General features: G+C 49.7%; 1 protein-coding gene across 3 annotated transcripts in view; it reads left to right on the plus strand.

Moving 5' to 3' along the window:
* The window catches only part of Dscaml1 (DS cell adhesion molecule like 1), a 346,117-nt gene that overhangs the window by 243,457 nt on the left and 87,368 nt on the right, over positions 1–15,292 (plus strand). For 2 of the 3 annotated variants that reach the window (XM_008850911.1, XM_008850912.3), the window contains exons 4-6: positions 3,975–4,121; positions 10,762–11,040; positions 13,932–14,207. In XM_008850911.1, coding sequence (XP_008849133.1) covers positions 3,975–4,121; positions 10,762–11,040; positions 13,932–14,207 — 702 coding nt within the window. The remainder of the gene's footprint in view (positions 1–3,974; positions 4,122–10,761; positions 11,041–13,931; positions 14,208–15,292) is intronic. The other variant, XM_029554971.1, reaches the window with a different exon arrangement.

A 15,292-nucleotide genomic window follows, 5' to 3' on the forward strand; every position in this document is an offset into this window, starting at 1 on the left:
CTACTGCTATTGGGAGCGATCATTCAGGTGCCCAGCCCCTGAGGCCCCGTCTGCTTGATGCTATCAGCACCTCTCATTGGGAGAATCAACCAAAAAATTGACAAACTCTCTCAGCTATTCAAATGACCAGGGGATGTGCTGCCTCTCTCTTTTCCTGCAGTGAGACCCCTCCTGCTCTAAGGAGGAGGAGCCAAAGATGTACATAGTTCAATGCACCCCCACCCCATGCCAGGATGGTCATAAAACAGCATAGTAGGTTAGTGTGTTGTTAAACCCTGGCTAAGCTGAGGTCGGTGGCCTGCTACATCTGCCTGGGCTCAGCACACTGTTCAAGGCTCCAACTCTTCCACAGGCTTCTTTCACCTCCTGTCCCCAGCAACCCCCCACACTTTCTGATTCTCATCAAACATGCAAACCACTGTTGCTGAGCCCCCCCCCCAGGATTAACATAATACCCCTGATTTCTCCTTCCCTCTCTCAAACTGCGCATCTCCCAGCTACAGTCTGCCTTTGTTTCAGCTAGAGCAAAACATTGTGTCTGAAAAAAAAAAAAAAAAGCGCTACTGCAATTAAATATGCACAGGGGGGAAGGGAGGGGGAAATGAGGACAAAGAAGGATGCGAAACATCCGATGCAGCAGCTGCTGGTTGCTATAGAAACGAGCTCCCCATCATCAGTAGCATCACCCCACCCAGCCCCCTCTTCTGGTACAGAATCCCAGTAACACAGGGTTCTGTGGGTCCTGGGGTGCTAGAGGCCAGGGTCTGGGGCTGGGGCACTAGTAAACTGCTAGTACTGCTTTTGTGTCTTTTCCGGTTCCCCTAAACGCTTCCCCACCAAGGGTGATACCCCTCCAATAGCTTTGCACCCCAGTCTCAGTTTCATAATAAATATGCAGGGGCTTCTACACTTGACTTTAGGATGTCACATCACAACAGAGTCCAGCAGTGGCCAGGCTTTGTTTCCTCCCTGACATCTGACAGTCCTTCAGTCTCTTCCCTCTCCCTTTTGACTTCTTCCGTGGTGCCCCCAACCCAGCACCCAGAGGAGGCAGGCTGCAGGTGACTGCAGATTCAACTAGGAGAACCCCCAACAATTGGCAGCCAGACAGGGTCCATGAGATAACCCAGGAATGGGCTCACAGAACCACCTGAGGGGACACAGAGGGAAGTGACTAGCTAAGGTTCACAAAGATAAATTGGGGCTTAAGCTGACTGAGCTGCCTCCTGAGCTGTATCTTCTTACCTTAAAAGTTAACCAGTCTTGCAGAGTTAACTCTTGTTCTTTTCCACCTAGATCAGTAGATTGTTAGGGTCACACACTTAGCAAAGAGGTAGGCTAGCTGTCCCAGGGCACTGTAGAGAAGTGTAGGAGGGAAGGAGGGAGGGAAGGAAGGAGGAAAGAGGCATTAGGAGAAAAGCTGAGATTGATGAAGTTACTTAAAACCATATTGAAGAAATAACAATTAAGGACTGGTGAGATGGCTGAATGGGTAAGGGTGCTTACCACTTAGTCTGACAATCTGAGTTGGATTCCCAGAACCCCCACGGTGGAAGGAGAGAGCTGACTCCCCAAAGTTGTCCTCTGTCCTACAGAGAGAGAGAAAGAGAGAGAGACAGAGACAGAGATAGAGAGACAGAGAGACAGAGACAGAAAATGACTAAGTAAATAAATATAACTTTAAATTTTAAAAATAAATAATTTGGGGACACTGGCTGCTCTTACAGAGGTCCAAGTTCTGTTTCCAGCACCCACATAGTGGCTAACAACCATCTGTAATTCCAGTTCAGGGAATCCAGCACCCTCTTCTGACCTCCGTGAGCATTGCACAACATGGGTGCACTTAACATACATGCAAGCAATACACTCATACACATAAAATAAAAGTAATAAATAAAGTATTTAAAAAAATTGGAAGGGGTTTTGAGACAGGGTCTCTCTTTAGCCCCAGGTGGCCTGGAACTTGCTACACAGACCAGGATAGCCTTGAACTCACAGAGATCTGACTACCTCTACCTCTTGAGTGCTCTGGTTAAAGGCAAGTGCCACTATACCTGGAAAGAAATAATTATTTAAAAATGAAATCCTAGCTGAACATGGCAATCCCAGTATTTGGTATGCTGAGACAGAAGGATTGCCACAAGTTCAAAGTCTGCCTGGGCTATATGGCAATATCTTATTTCAAAAAAAAAAAAAAAAAAAAAGCCCTAAGATTGTTTCTCTGGAAGAAAAGTCAAAGGGCTTGGCAATCACCTTCCAGCAAACAGAAAGTCTATTGGAAATACAGGTTCTGGAAGATTCTGTAGGCTCTAAGGAGTCAAGTAGGACCCATAAAGAGAGCCCTGAGGAGTCCACTGGTGACCACAGAAGATCTTCCCCAAAGTCACAGCTATTAATTGTGCAGCAGGCTGCTGAGAGAGGTGGGGAGTCCCTGAGCCCCAGAGGTATTCAAGATAAGCCTGGGGAACCTTGTCAGAGATATTGTCAGGAACAGTAGACTTTTAACCCCTGCCGTTTTGCAGCCTCCATGGAGGAAACTGTCCTTCGGTGAGTGAGGTCCTTGACTCTAGATGCTCAGAATCCTTAATGTGTGCTTGGGGCATACCGGAAGCATCACAAAATATTACTAATAGGGTGAGCCCAGCCAGAACTCTAGTTGCTGGTTGAGGATCTGTGAGTCTGCCCCAGATGGAAGGAAGCAGACTTCTACAGGATCTGATTTACAGGATGTGGCAGTCCCCAAACATACCTCTCCTAGAGCCTGCCTGGCTGACATTAGTAGCCCCTCCCTCCCTCGAGCTCAGCCCTGTTGCTTTACATCACTTCCCTATCCTGATTCCATCCCTTCCTGGTGCCTGAGAAGCAGGAGACCCCTGAAAGGAACAGCACAGCCCAGGTGTGGCCCCAGGCTGATCTCCTCTGTTTTCAGTGAGCAGAGGACATGGTTAGCAGTCCCAGGCAGGAATAAGCCCATTGCCTACCCAAGGCCACATCATCCCTCATCGGCTCTCACTCAGGGTTCTCTGGAGACCCCACTCTGTTGAGGACAGGTGCAGGCACAATGAGCATCTGAGTGCTCCCTGCTGAATCCCCAGAGTGACAGTGAAGCAGGAATGGGTGTGTCCATGCCACCAAAGTAAACACAGAACCTAACCCATAGCTGTTCAAGACCATTGGTGATGACTATGTGTCTACCTTTCTGCAACCCCAGTCCCAAATGAACTTGGCCTCAAAACCCATTTGTTGAGTGAATAAACAAACCAAATTAAGCATAAAGCATCTAGGTCCACGTTTGACTTGATGTAGAGGGGGTGCTGGGAGTCAGAATCTCCGAGTTCCAGCCCGCTGACTATGGTCTGGGCCGGTCACTTTACTACAGATTTGTTTCTTCCTCTGTTTCACAGAGGCGGTAGCTCAATCAGCGATTCTAATAGCCACTGGGCAAAGAATGTGAATTTTGCAGGCTTTTGCAAAAATGTAGGAAAAATGAAGATTCCTATTGACTGCATGAATACCTTCTGTGTGCCAGACTTTGATACATCCAAATTATACAGAATTGTTTGCATTTTATTGTACAACTAAGGCTCAGAGAAGCTAAGTAACACCCTACAGTTAATAAGTCGGGAAAAAAAAAACCCTAATGGATACACAGATCTTAGTCTGACCTTGAAGCCCTACTTCTTATCAATCATGGTGGCACATGCCTACAATTTCAGCATTCCAAGGCAGGAGCAGGATGATCCCAAGTTCAAAGTCAGCCTGGGCTACATAGTGACTACTCTTAAAGGAGGGAATATGGCCATTTTTATTTATCATTTTGTTGGTAGGAGGGTGATGCCCCCACCTGTGAGGAAACACCACCTCACCCCAGGTTTTCCCCATTGCCTCCACCTAAGAGCTCCAGGCAGAAGACTACTTGCCAGTTGGAGCTGCCCCAGCCAGGAGTAACAAGTATTATCTGGTTGTGTCTCTAGAAAACAGGTTTTTCATCACATCGCATGGAGGGCTGTACATCTCAGACGTGCAGAAGGAAGATGCTCTCTCCACCTACCGCTGCATCACCAAACACAAGTACAGTGGGGAGACCCGGCAGAGCAATGGGGCCCGGCTGTCTGTGACAGGTAGGCTACTTGCCCAGAGCATGCTTCCCTTCATGGACCCAGGAGGCCCTGTATCCTGGAGCCCTCTGAGAAAGAGATGAAAGAGCCTGAACATAGAAACCACAGGGTAAGGCTTCATCCAGCTTGGGCTTCAGTGCCTCGATGTAAGAATTTATCCAGAGGTAACTTCTTTCCTTTTCTATCAGACCACATGTGGCTCTTCTGGAGAACCAATATTTCTCCATGTATCTGATAATGAGGTTCTGGATCTCACACACACACCCCACCATCCTCTCCATTTCCACCCCTGCTGATACCACTTCCCCTTTTTGCCTTCTCTGTCAGGAAACTCATTGTTAAAATATGTTACTGGAATATAGTAATTTTGAGTATAGATCTCAGGATGGTTTTTTAAAGATTTTATGTATTTTTATTTTATGTGTATGAGTATTTTGCCTGCATGCATGTGTCTACCATGTGCATGCAGTGCCAGCAGAGGCCAGAAGAAGGCATCAGATGCCCTGGAACTGGAGTTACAGATGATTGTTAGCTGCCATGTGGATGCTAGGAACTAAAACTGGGTCCTCTACAGGAGTAGTCAGTGTTCTGAAGCACTGAGCCATCTCTCCAGCTTCTTCAGAAGGGTTTTGCATTTCTACACGTCCCTAAGTATTCTTGAAGTGTGTGCATGTGTTCTGTATGTGTGTGTGTGCGCGCCTGTGTGTGTGTGTACGTGTGTGCATTATGTGTGAGTGTGCATGCACACATGTGCTTTGTTGGAGGCCACATCATGGCACTGGAAAGCAGGCAGAATATAATGGATAAACATTTCTGAGGGATTTTTGTTCTGGGATGATGGCAGAATCTGAGGAGGGGTGGAGGGTGTGCCCTACACCCCCATGCACCAGGCAGCCCCTACTTGTTTGGTCGACACCCACAGCCCTGTACAGTGTATGTGTTGTACTATTTTTCCAGAACAGAAACCAAACTTTAGGGGAGCTGAGCAACCTGCCTGAGCTGTTCAGCCAGTGGGAAGCCCCACTGGAATTCATACACTGTTCCCTCTGGCTGCAGGGCTCCTCTGCTGAAGGTCCCCATGGGAGAGCCAGCCGAGTATCCACATATCACCTCTGGCAGAGACGGGGAAGGCATATGGCTCTCTTTATAAAGCTTTCTCCACAAATGCACTCCAAACTTTTTGACAGCCATTCACAGACCAATGTTTTTATAGCACCTATGCAGTACATGCTGGGCTATCCCTCATACCATCACCACACAGTATACTCCTTTGGGGATAAAAAGATTCTTTTAGAGACAGGTTTCTGCACTGTAGCTGAGGCTGACCTAGATCTTACAGCAATTTCTTGCCCCAGCCTCCTACGTACTAGGTTTACAGGTGTGTACCACCACACCAAGTTTCTAATACTTTCTGTTCTATGGGATTTGCTTGTTTTGTTTTTGTCTTTTTGTTTTGAGGATGGGTCTCATGTAGCTCAGGCTGCCTCCACCTCCTGAGTATAGCAATGGCAAGAGTATGCTACCACACTACCTCAAGGAGGTAGGATGGAATGACTTTTGGAAAGAAGATAAACTGCCAGTCTGAACCTCACCTTTGGGGGTTAGAACCATGAGATCACCCCCCTCCTCATTCATCCCAGGCTGTGGGAAAGGATCCTGCCACTCTACCTCCGCCACTCTATGGTTTGGGGAGATCAACCCTCACCAACAGATGACTCCCCAGGATCCATCTCCCCTACCCAGTACATTTGGAAGCAATGCTCTGGCTTCCCCATTTGACCCTCATGTCTCTGGTGTCTGGTCCTGTACATGGCACACACAATAGGTGCCAAGTAAACATTTATGGCGTTAATCGGCACCAATGGAAATTTGCTTCAATGGGGAGGATGTGGCATTGGGCCATAGCATAGTCTGTGCAGTGGGACTTTTGAATCTGCAGCTGATTCCAAGCGTGTTGCATTGGCATGGTTCACTTCCAAATTACAGAGCCTTGTTTGTATGGTGTTTTGCATCTCATTTGCATGCTCCTCATATAGTGTAGGAAAGCACAGAAACCCCCTCCTGCAGGCCTGCTTCACTCTCCTCCATCAAGTCCTTCATTCTCTGCTCCAACGGTTGAACCTCCAGCCTTGGGGGGTCTCAAAAGGGCAGATTCTGGAAACTGGAAGGTGTGTCAACCTTTCTCTTTCTCATTCTACACCATCCTTGTGGGGGAAAGGCATGGTGAGGGGACAATGAGAGAGACATCCCACCACTGAGGGCTCAGAGAGAAACCCCACCTGGAGGAGCAGGGGTCAGGAGAGGAAGGGGTCAGGTTAATTCAAAGGAGGGAGGCCTTGGCACAGCAAGAGAGGAGTGCAGGGGGCACAGACCAGAGAGACACACAAAGACAAAGGAAAGTGGAGGGAAAGGAAGGAGGGTGCTGGAGGGAAGGGAACAGCAGGGAGGAGAGGGGAGGGCTACGTAGTGACGCAGGGCCCTGATGTGATATGATGTGACAAGGCGGCTTGTCTGCAAGCTGCTTGTCTCGGCAAAAATTCAAGAGCTACTAGAGGCAGGCAGTGCACAGGGAATGGCATCAGAGAGAGCCCCTACCTCCAGGCTCCATAGCTCAGTGCCCCTCCCACCCGCTTCCCAGCCAAGCAGGATGCTGGGCTGTCCTGCAATGTCTATGGTCAGTCCTAGAGAAGCACTGTCTCCATGTCTCTAAGACCCAAGCCTCTGAGCTCCGAGAAGGGTTCCCCAGGGACGAAAGTGAAAGGAATGGAGAGAATGCCACCTGCACACAGTGGACTTGTCTCTGTGCTCTTCAGATCTCACTAGGATGCAGGAAGAGGGCAGGAAGTGATGGGGTGTGTGGCTAAAACGGCATTTATAGCTAACCAAGCCTTGCCTTCAAGAGCTGTGCATCCAGCATCCAATACAGGAACTCTCAAACCCCCATTCCTGGTCTGTGAGCTAGGAGTTACAAAACCAACTAGCTGGGTCATAAGGAGGCCACAGGCTACAGTGGGCAGAGCTTAATGGTACCTGATGCCTGGGAGGTCTCCAGGAGTCAGGGCTGCAGCTTGGGCAGGACGTTAGCATTGTCATCCTGTGACACCTGCACTGTCACCCTATTCCTGTCATATTCTCAAAGCAAGGGATAAAGGAGAAATTCTATTTTCCGAGCTAAATGGGGCAGTTGCAGAATGAGTCGAAGTGTCCTTGTCCCCCTCCCCAGTCCTCCCATAAGACATACACCCCATATGCCTCAGGACTTTCTAGAGAGTTCCCTCAAGCACTGTTGGAAGCACTACATTCCAGACAACTCAAGATGGGCCTCACCTTGAGCTAGGGACCAAGGGACCAGAAAGCTTCGAACCAGCTCCCGCTTCCCCAGCTTATACAGGACAGGCCCGAAGCAGAGGTCATGTGCCCTGGTCCCAATGTTGGCCTGGCCATCACAGGACACCCTGACAGCCTGCCCCAGGGATTCGCAACCTCAGTCAGGGCTGTCTGTTCTCCTCTAGAGAGGCATCCATGCTACAGCGCCCAGGCCCCCAGGCTGTGGCGTGTGCACGTTGCAACACTTTACTTCTGCTCCGGAGTAATGAAAGAGGTTTCTTTCTCCCGGAATTTAATTTCACGCCTGGGCCTCAGTGATTAATTCTCGCCCCCCCCTTCCTCCACCGCCCTGACGGCCCCTCTGCTTGTAAATTCTGCCCTGTGCCACAGAATTTGTGTATTTCCCATCAATTAAGTGTCACATTGAGTAATTCTGCTCTAGCACTGGTTTTGTTGATCACAACCAATCAACTGTTCCCACCAGGGTGGGGGCAGGCAGGGGGAGCAGCAGGCAAATCTGGCAGGGAGGGAGGGTAGGCACCAAATGGCAATTGCCTGCATATCAGCACCTTCTGTGTCTGTGAGGCCCTGGGGCACCATCCTGTCATGACACCTAGGAAAATGTAAAATTTGGTGGCCCCACGGTCAGCTACCTCCACTATACAGAGAGGGCACTCGGCTTTTTGGAGTCCTTAGACTCACTCAAAGTCACAGGGCAGAGCAGAGACCAGATAGAACTGGCACTTGGTCCTCGAGTCCCAGCGAGGCCTTTTGCTTTGCATAGAGCCCTGAGAATAGGGAAGAAGAGCCTTCTGGAAAGCCCTTCTCCTGACCTGACCCCTCTCCAAGGGACAGGAGCAAAGGGCAGACAGTCCCCATTGGTGATGGGGGATCTGGTGGGTCAGCACCTCTCCCGTTCCCTCCCAAATAAAATTCAACATGTTAGATCAAGTCTACTGGGTGGCCCTATCTGCTGAATAAGGATAAGGAAAACATGCTTTCAGAGCTCCAGTCTGCTGTGAGCCTGGGCTAGACCTTGCCCTTCTCCAGTCTCAGCAACCACGTCTTTTCCTATTCTCTGTGGTCACAAAGTAGCTCTGTTATTCCTCTAATCTGGAAAGTTCTCAGTGTGGAGTTCACCCACAAACTCAGCTCACTGGTATAATCCATGCCTGAGTGCCCCCTCATCCTCCCTGTGAGATGGAAGTTTCGGTCCTGTTCTGTGCTAGGCTCAGGAGAGGCCCCATAGGTCAACATTGCCTTAAGGAACCCCAGTGGTCTTCTAGGAGGACAGGAAATCTGGCCTGAGGCAGCTGCTGTTAAAAAAAAAAAAAGAATAGGCAGGTAGCCACAGTTGGGCCTCAAGGGGCAGACCGTAGGCTGAGGCCAGGGGCATGGGGAAACCCAGTTCCCTCTCATTCTCGTGCTTTCTGAAGTTTTGTACCTGCATATATAATCTGTTCAAAAAATATTTTTATGTGTTTTCTTTTTTAAAAGAAAGGGAATTGTTTGAAAAGGAAAAGAAAAAAAAAAGAAGGAAATTCCATGGGAGTCCACTGGGGTGGGGGACACATACAAGAAGACACTGGAGCTGGCTTGTAAAAGCTGATAAAAGCTGAATAAGAGTAAAATGTGCAGAGCAGACTGGCCAAGAGTCTGGGTGACCCAGCTTGCCTCAATGTGGACTGGGGAGGTGAGGCCAGAACAGGCTAGAGCTTGAGCTGGATTGTAAAAGGATTTGGGAGACTCAGGATAGAATGCGTGAGTGGCATGTGGCGGCTAACAACCATTCATAACTCCAGTTCCAGGGGATCTGACACCCTCTTCTCTCCTCTTTAGGCATTGCTCAACACGGGTGCTTTTACCTACATGCAGGCAATACATTCATACACACAAAATAAAAATAATAAAAATATTTTTAGAAGTGTGGGTGTTCTAGATCTGGTGACACACACCTTAGGAGGCTAAGGCAGGAAGATCGCCAAGAGTTGGGAGCCAGCCTGGGCTACAGAATAAGAAGATCTTGCCTCAAAAAAATAAAATAAAATAAAAATTTTTAAAAAGTCATGTGGGCGGGAATTTGGAGATATAGCTCAGCTGGTAAAGTGCTTGTTTATCATACGGCATGATCTGGGTTCAGTCCCAAGCACAAAATAAAGTGGACATGGTGGCACATGCCTGTAGTCCCAACACTCAGGAAATGGAGGCAGGACAATCAGAAATTCAAGGTCATGGGCCAGCAAGATGGTGCAGTAGGTAAAAATCTTGCCACCAAGTCTGACAACCAGAGTTCAAAGTCTGGGACCCACACAATGAAAGGAGAGAACCAGTTCCCAAAAGCAATCCTCTGACCATCATACACACACTATGACACATGTGTGTCCATACACATACACACACACCATATATATAAACATACATATTATATATATATATATATATATATTAAAATTCAAGGTCTTTCAACCTCAGTAGCAGAGATGTGTCCCCAGGGGCAGAAACCCAAGAAGGCCAGTGGGTAGCGAAAGCCAGGCATGGTGGCACATGCCTTTAATCCCAGCACTTAGGAGGCAAAGGCAGGTGTATCTCTGTAAGTTCAAGACCAGCCTGGCTACATAGCAAGTTCCAGGCCAGGTAGGGCTACAGGGAGACCCTGTCTCAAAAAAAAAAAAAAAAAGTTGAGCTGAGAGCATAGAAGGCCACCTAGAAATGACCCAGCCATCCCATCCTGCATCCCACCCCTGGGGCCTGAATCCCAACCTTGCAGGTGCCACAGGCACTAGCTTGGTTTTTAACTGTAGCACAGAGGAGGACCATTGCCAAGCTTCACTTCCAAATTGTTCTGGGCTCAGACATGCACCAGTCATCTCTGAAGCTGCCCAGGATGTGATTAGAAGGCAGGGCAGGACAAGCAGACTTTTCCTCCATTTTTGAAGCATCCCAGTCCAGTTTGAGGACAGAAACCCATCAATAACTTCAAAGTGTGGATACTATACCTTACAGCCCAAGACTTGGGTACAAAAGGCTCTCATGTACACACACCTCCTTTGTAGCTCTTTTATGCCCTTCTGGCCCTGAACTCTGCCACAATCTCAAGCCTTCCTCCCCATCCCAGCTCCCAAGCATGGCTCTCAGAGCTCAGCCTGTTCCAGGAACACAAAGGAGGACAAGTGTGCTCTCTGAAAATAGTCTCTGGTGCCACCCTGGAACCTGCTCACTACAAACACAGGAGGTTCCTGTCTAGGGGCCTTCTTTCCTTCCCCTTGTCCCACTTCTTGCCAGGGTGGCTGTAGCTGCTGACTGTCTCTTCTTCTAGACCCTGCAGAATCCATTCCCACTATCCTGGATGGCTTCCACTCCCAGGAAGTGTGGGCTGGTCACACGGTGGAACTGCCCTGTGCCGCCTCGGGCTACCCCATCCCTGCCATCCGCTGGCTCAAGGATGGCCGGCCACTCCCTGCTGACAGCCGCTGGGCTAAGCTCATCACAGGGCTGACCATCAGTGACCTGCGCACCGAGGACAGTGGCACTTACATCTGTGAGGTCACCAACACCTTTGGGTCAGCAGAGGTCAATGGCATCCTCACAGTCATTGGTGAGTTGGAGCCTCTTCTGAAGCTTGGAGCCTTTGAGAGCATAGAGCTCAGTGTGGTAGAGAACTGGAACCCTGCTCCTGCCTCCTGCTGCCCTGAGGTGGGGCTCCTAGCTGACTGGGAGAGCAGATTATGGCCTGGAGAATCAACTGGTTTGAAATTAGCCCTGCCTTTCAGTCCTGCCATCATCAGCAGGGAACATGACCTCAGCTAGGTGTCTGTTTCCCTTCAGGGGCCATGCAGGTCTGTGAAGGTGGAGTGAGAATCTGGCAAAGGGAGAGCTTCTGGGCTTGCTAGGTGAAGGCTGTATCAGGCTAAGGGATGCAATGCTAATACTAATCCATCAGGCAGGACTGTGTCCCCATTCAAAGTATTTAACAGCAATTGACAGGGGCCCTGATCCATCAGAGTAGAGGCAACCAAGTCAGCCACACCAGGAGTTGCTGTGGATACAGACTCTGGCCCTTCCTTGTCTTCCCCAGCACAAAGCCCAGGGCCAGATAGCTGTGGAGAGCTGGAGGCCCCTGAACAAACACACACACCTCTCTCCCAGGTATGAGCCCTAAAGAGCAGGCAGAGATAGTGAAGGCAGAGGAGCTGATGCCAGAGAAGTACCTTAGGTCATCTCTCAGTCCCACTCCTTCCTATGTGACTCCTCTCCCCACAATACCCCCTCCTGTCCCCACCTGTGAGATATAGAGGCTCTGTTCAGGTCTGGTACTCACAATTTCCTGCCTGGCCCACAGGTCTTGGTGCGGGGGGTGGGGGGGTGGCAGCACTAGCCTGAGTTCCTAGGCATTACACTCAACAGCATGACAGCTTCCTGAGGTCACTCAAGCTGGGCACGGGAGAAGCTATCCAGAGGTGATTCCACTCCATCCTCAATAGAGTTCACTCTGCTGGGAAGGTTGGCTAAAGATGTTCGCCCTTCATTACCTTCTTATGAGAAGGCAGGTCAGAGACCCACAGCAGAGCTTCCAATGGTCTTCCAGCCTGATGTCTGACTCCACAGCCAGGTCTGGGCTCAGCATCTTAACCCCACCCCTCAGAAAGCCTTGACAGTGTGGATTTGCCTGCAGTGTCGCGCATAGGTTGTCCCCATGTGCAATCACAATAAAGCTAGAACAGAAAGCACCCAAGAGCTGCCTGGGGAGGGGCAGGAGGCAAAAGTATAGAAAGGGCTAGAAGCCCTGCCCAAGGGGACTGGGAACCATCTCACATAAGCAAACCCTGGACAGATAGAAGGATAAGGTCAGTGCCCTTTGCTGTTGTAAACACTGAATGTTTAGAGTAAGCCAGGTGCACATCTGTAATCCTAGCCCTCAGAGGTAAAGGTAGGAGGATTAGGAGTTCAAGGCTACACTGGGCTACATAGAAAATTCATGGGCTACATCACACCCTATCTCACAAAAAAAAAAACCAAAAACTTTAATCTAGTAAAATCTTCACATCGTTGTGCACTCTCCTGTTTTACACACACACACACACACACACACACACACACACACAGGGGGGTGTACTCAGGGAATAGGTCAAGAGGTTGCACACACACACCCAAGCAAGATGACTATAGGTGAGAATATGATGTTCACATATGCCCCTGTGCACACAGGTAAACACACACACACACACACGAACACGAACACGAACACGAACATGAACACAGGCATCAGCATTCAAAATCCACACCCGTTTCCCCACACTGCTACATACAGTTGTGGAGATTGCGCACCTATACCAATACACACCTCCTCCCTTTACTGTTACACACCCACTCAGGTCAGCCACAGGCCACCACCTCCAAATGTGTTTATACCCACACTACTCTACACATACACAGTGGCTTGCTAGGTGCCCAGGTTCAAAGACGTGGCATGGCCTTTCTCCAACTTCTACGGTCTACCATCCCCTCTTCTGCAGGGTGACCATGGGGTCCCACACTCTCATAGCCTGAACTCCTGTACAGGGGCTTGGAGGCGTAGATATCAGTGAGGGAAGCCTGCTTGGGGCTGTCATCAGTCAGCCAGCCAATCATAAATATAGCTCGGGTTTTGGGAGGGGACATCATGCTAAGAATGATACTCTCCTTCCAAGTGGCTCACTGTCTAAAGTGTGAGAAAAGAGGTGATAAGAAGACAGGGTGCTCAGTACAGGGTTAATTATTCCCAGAGTGGGAGAGAAGTGAAATCCAGGGGCACTTTTTTGGAAGAGGTAACCAGACGTCAGTGTGAAGATGAGTAGGAATTAGACAGAGCACTCTAAGCCTAGAGCTTAGGCTATGCAGCCAGAAGCAACCAAGGGTAGATAGGGACCACAGGAATAGGCAGGTCACTGATGCCTTAGTGATAGCAGAAAGGATGAGGTACCCAGGGACTCAGAAAACCTTGAATGTCATGCTGAGTTTTGAGGAGCCACAGAAGTTCTAGGCAGGAGTGCAGCAAAGAGGATGACTAAAGGGAGCAGGGAAATGATGGAGTCCACAGACCCATGGAAGGGACATCAGACCAGCAGAAAGCAGGGGCTGGTGGTCTGCATGGGTATGGGGGGCAGCTGGCAAGAGCAAGGGTAGTGCCTGCTTTCTGGGTGCCATGCAAGTCAAGGTCCCATGCTCCTGAATGAGCTGAGGGAAGTTACAAGCCCCACCCAAGCAGAACAACCCACCTTGAGGAAGCAGACACCATCAGAACAAGAGGTGACCTGGCCTACTCCTGAAGGTCCCTAGATAAGTAAACTGATGCCCAGAGCAGGGGACTAGGCTCTGTGATCTCTACCCACCCAGCCACATGCCATCCCACTTGGCATCTCCCCCCACTTCCTCTTCCCCCTTCCTGTTCCTCTTCCCCTGCCTCCCTGGATGCCTGCTTTCACATCTCCCCTGTCTGGTCCCACCCAGACCCCCTTCACGTGACCTTGACACCAAAGAAGTTGAAGACGGGCATTGGCAGCACGGTCATCCTGTCCTGTGCCCTTACTGGCTCCCCGGAGTTCACTATCCACTGGTACCGTAACACCGAACTGGTGCTGCCAGGAGAGGCCATCTCCATCCGTGGGCTTAGCAATGAAACTCTGCTCATCACCTCGGCACAGAAAAGCCACTCAGGAGCCTACCAGTGCTTCGCCACTCGCAAGACCCAGACAGCCCAGGACTTTGCCATCATCGTGCTAGAAGGTGAGGGGGTGCAGGTGGCAGGGCAGAGGGGAGGCTATAGTCTCCTCCCTCCTGCAGAGGTGATGCCTATGCTGAGAGGTACCTGTCCATGCTCAACGAACACCTGGGAGGCATGCTGGCCTCATTTCAGCCTCCCAAGGGCCCAGTGTACACGTTCTTTTTAATGTCCCCTATTTTGAAGTTGAGGAAACTGAGGCTTTGGTCACATGCCCAAGGAACAAGTCTAGGCTTTAAATATTGCTTTTCCCTCAACAATTACTAGAGTTTCTTATTAGAGGGGTTTTCTTGGGGATCTGGAAAGGTCTCTGTCTTCCAGGGGTTCCTGAAGTTATGCCAGGAACCTTTGAACTTTGGATCCTCTTCCAGCCTGAGGCCTCTTCTCAACAGGCAGTGTCTCACCAGGGTCTCAGTTTCCACCTGTTTTTCTCCCCTTTTAAAGCTGTCATCACCCAGGGTTACTCACGCAGTACCTCTGGGTATGCTTGGTCAGGCTGTTCACTGTACAAGTTGCTTAGCCAAGAAATGCTAAGAATGAAATCCAGCCTGTACTCCATTTGCCCAGCCATGAGCCCTGGTACCAGGCTGCAACCACAGAGGTGACGCCTCTTGCTCCTAATGGAAAAAGGTTGTTGGGGTTGGCCAAAACTAGACCTTCCAACAAGCTTAGGTTTAGTGGGTCCCAGATACTCCTTTTTACTACAAAAAAATACAAATATAACAGAGCTTTTTATAAAGATGCCAAACCCAGGCCCACAAGGTTGGAGTCCTCCTTAGTCTCACAAAGGGGCCTGCAGGGCCTGAGAGCTGAAACTGACTGAGCCCTCCCCCTACACACAGGGCTATGCCTAGCAAGCCCCACCTCTTGCCCAACCAATCCCTGACCTGTCTTCCCAACAAGCAAATATACTAACCCCAGTGCAGGATCCTTTGAAACCCTATGCCTGTCATCTCCACAGGTGGGGGATCCCACTTCTGAGCAGAGCACCCCACCAGCTCATTTTCCCTCAGAGGGGCCATCCTTCTGTCTTTTAAAGCTGTCATCACCCAGGGTTACTCAAGTCTTGAGTAGAATTCCAGACAGCTTA

This window comes from Nannospalax galili, unplaced genomic scaffold, assembly GCF_000622305.1.
Source record: "Nannospalax galili isolate Female #2095 unplaced genomic scaffold, S.galili_v1.0 scaffold265, whole genome shotgun sequence".
NCBI lineage: Eukaryota > Metazoa > Chordata > Mammalia > Rodentia > Spalacidae > Nannospalax > Nannospalax galili.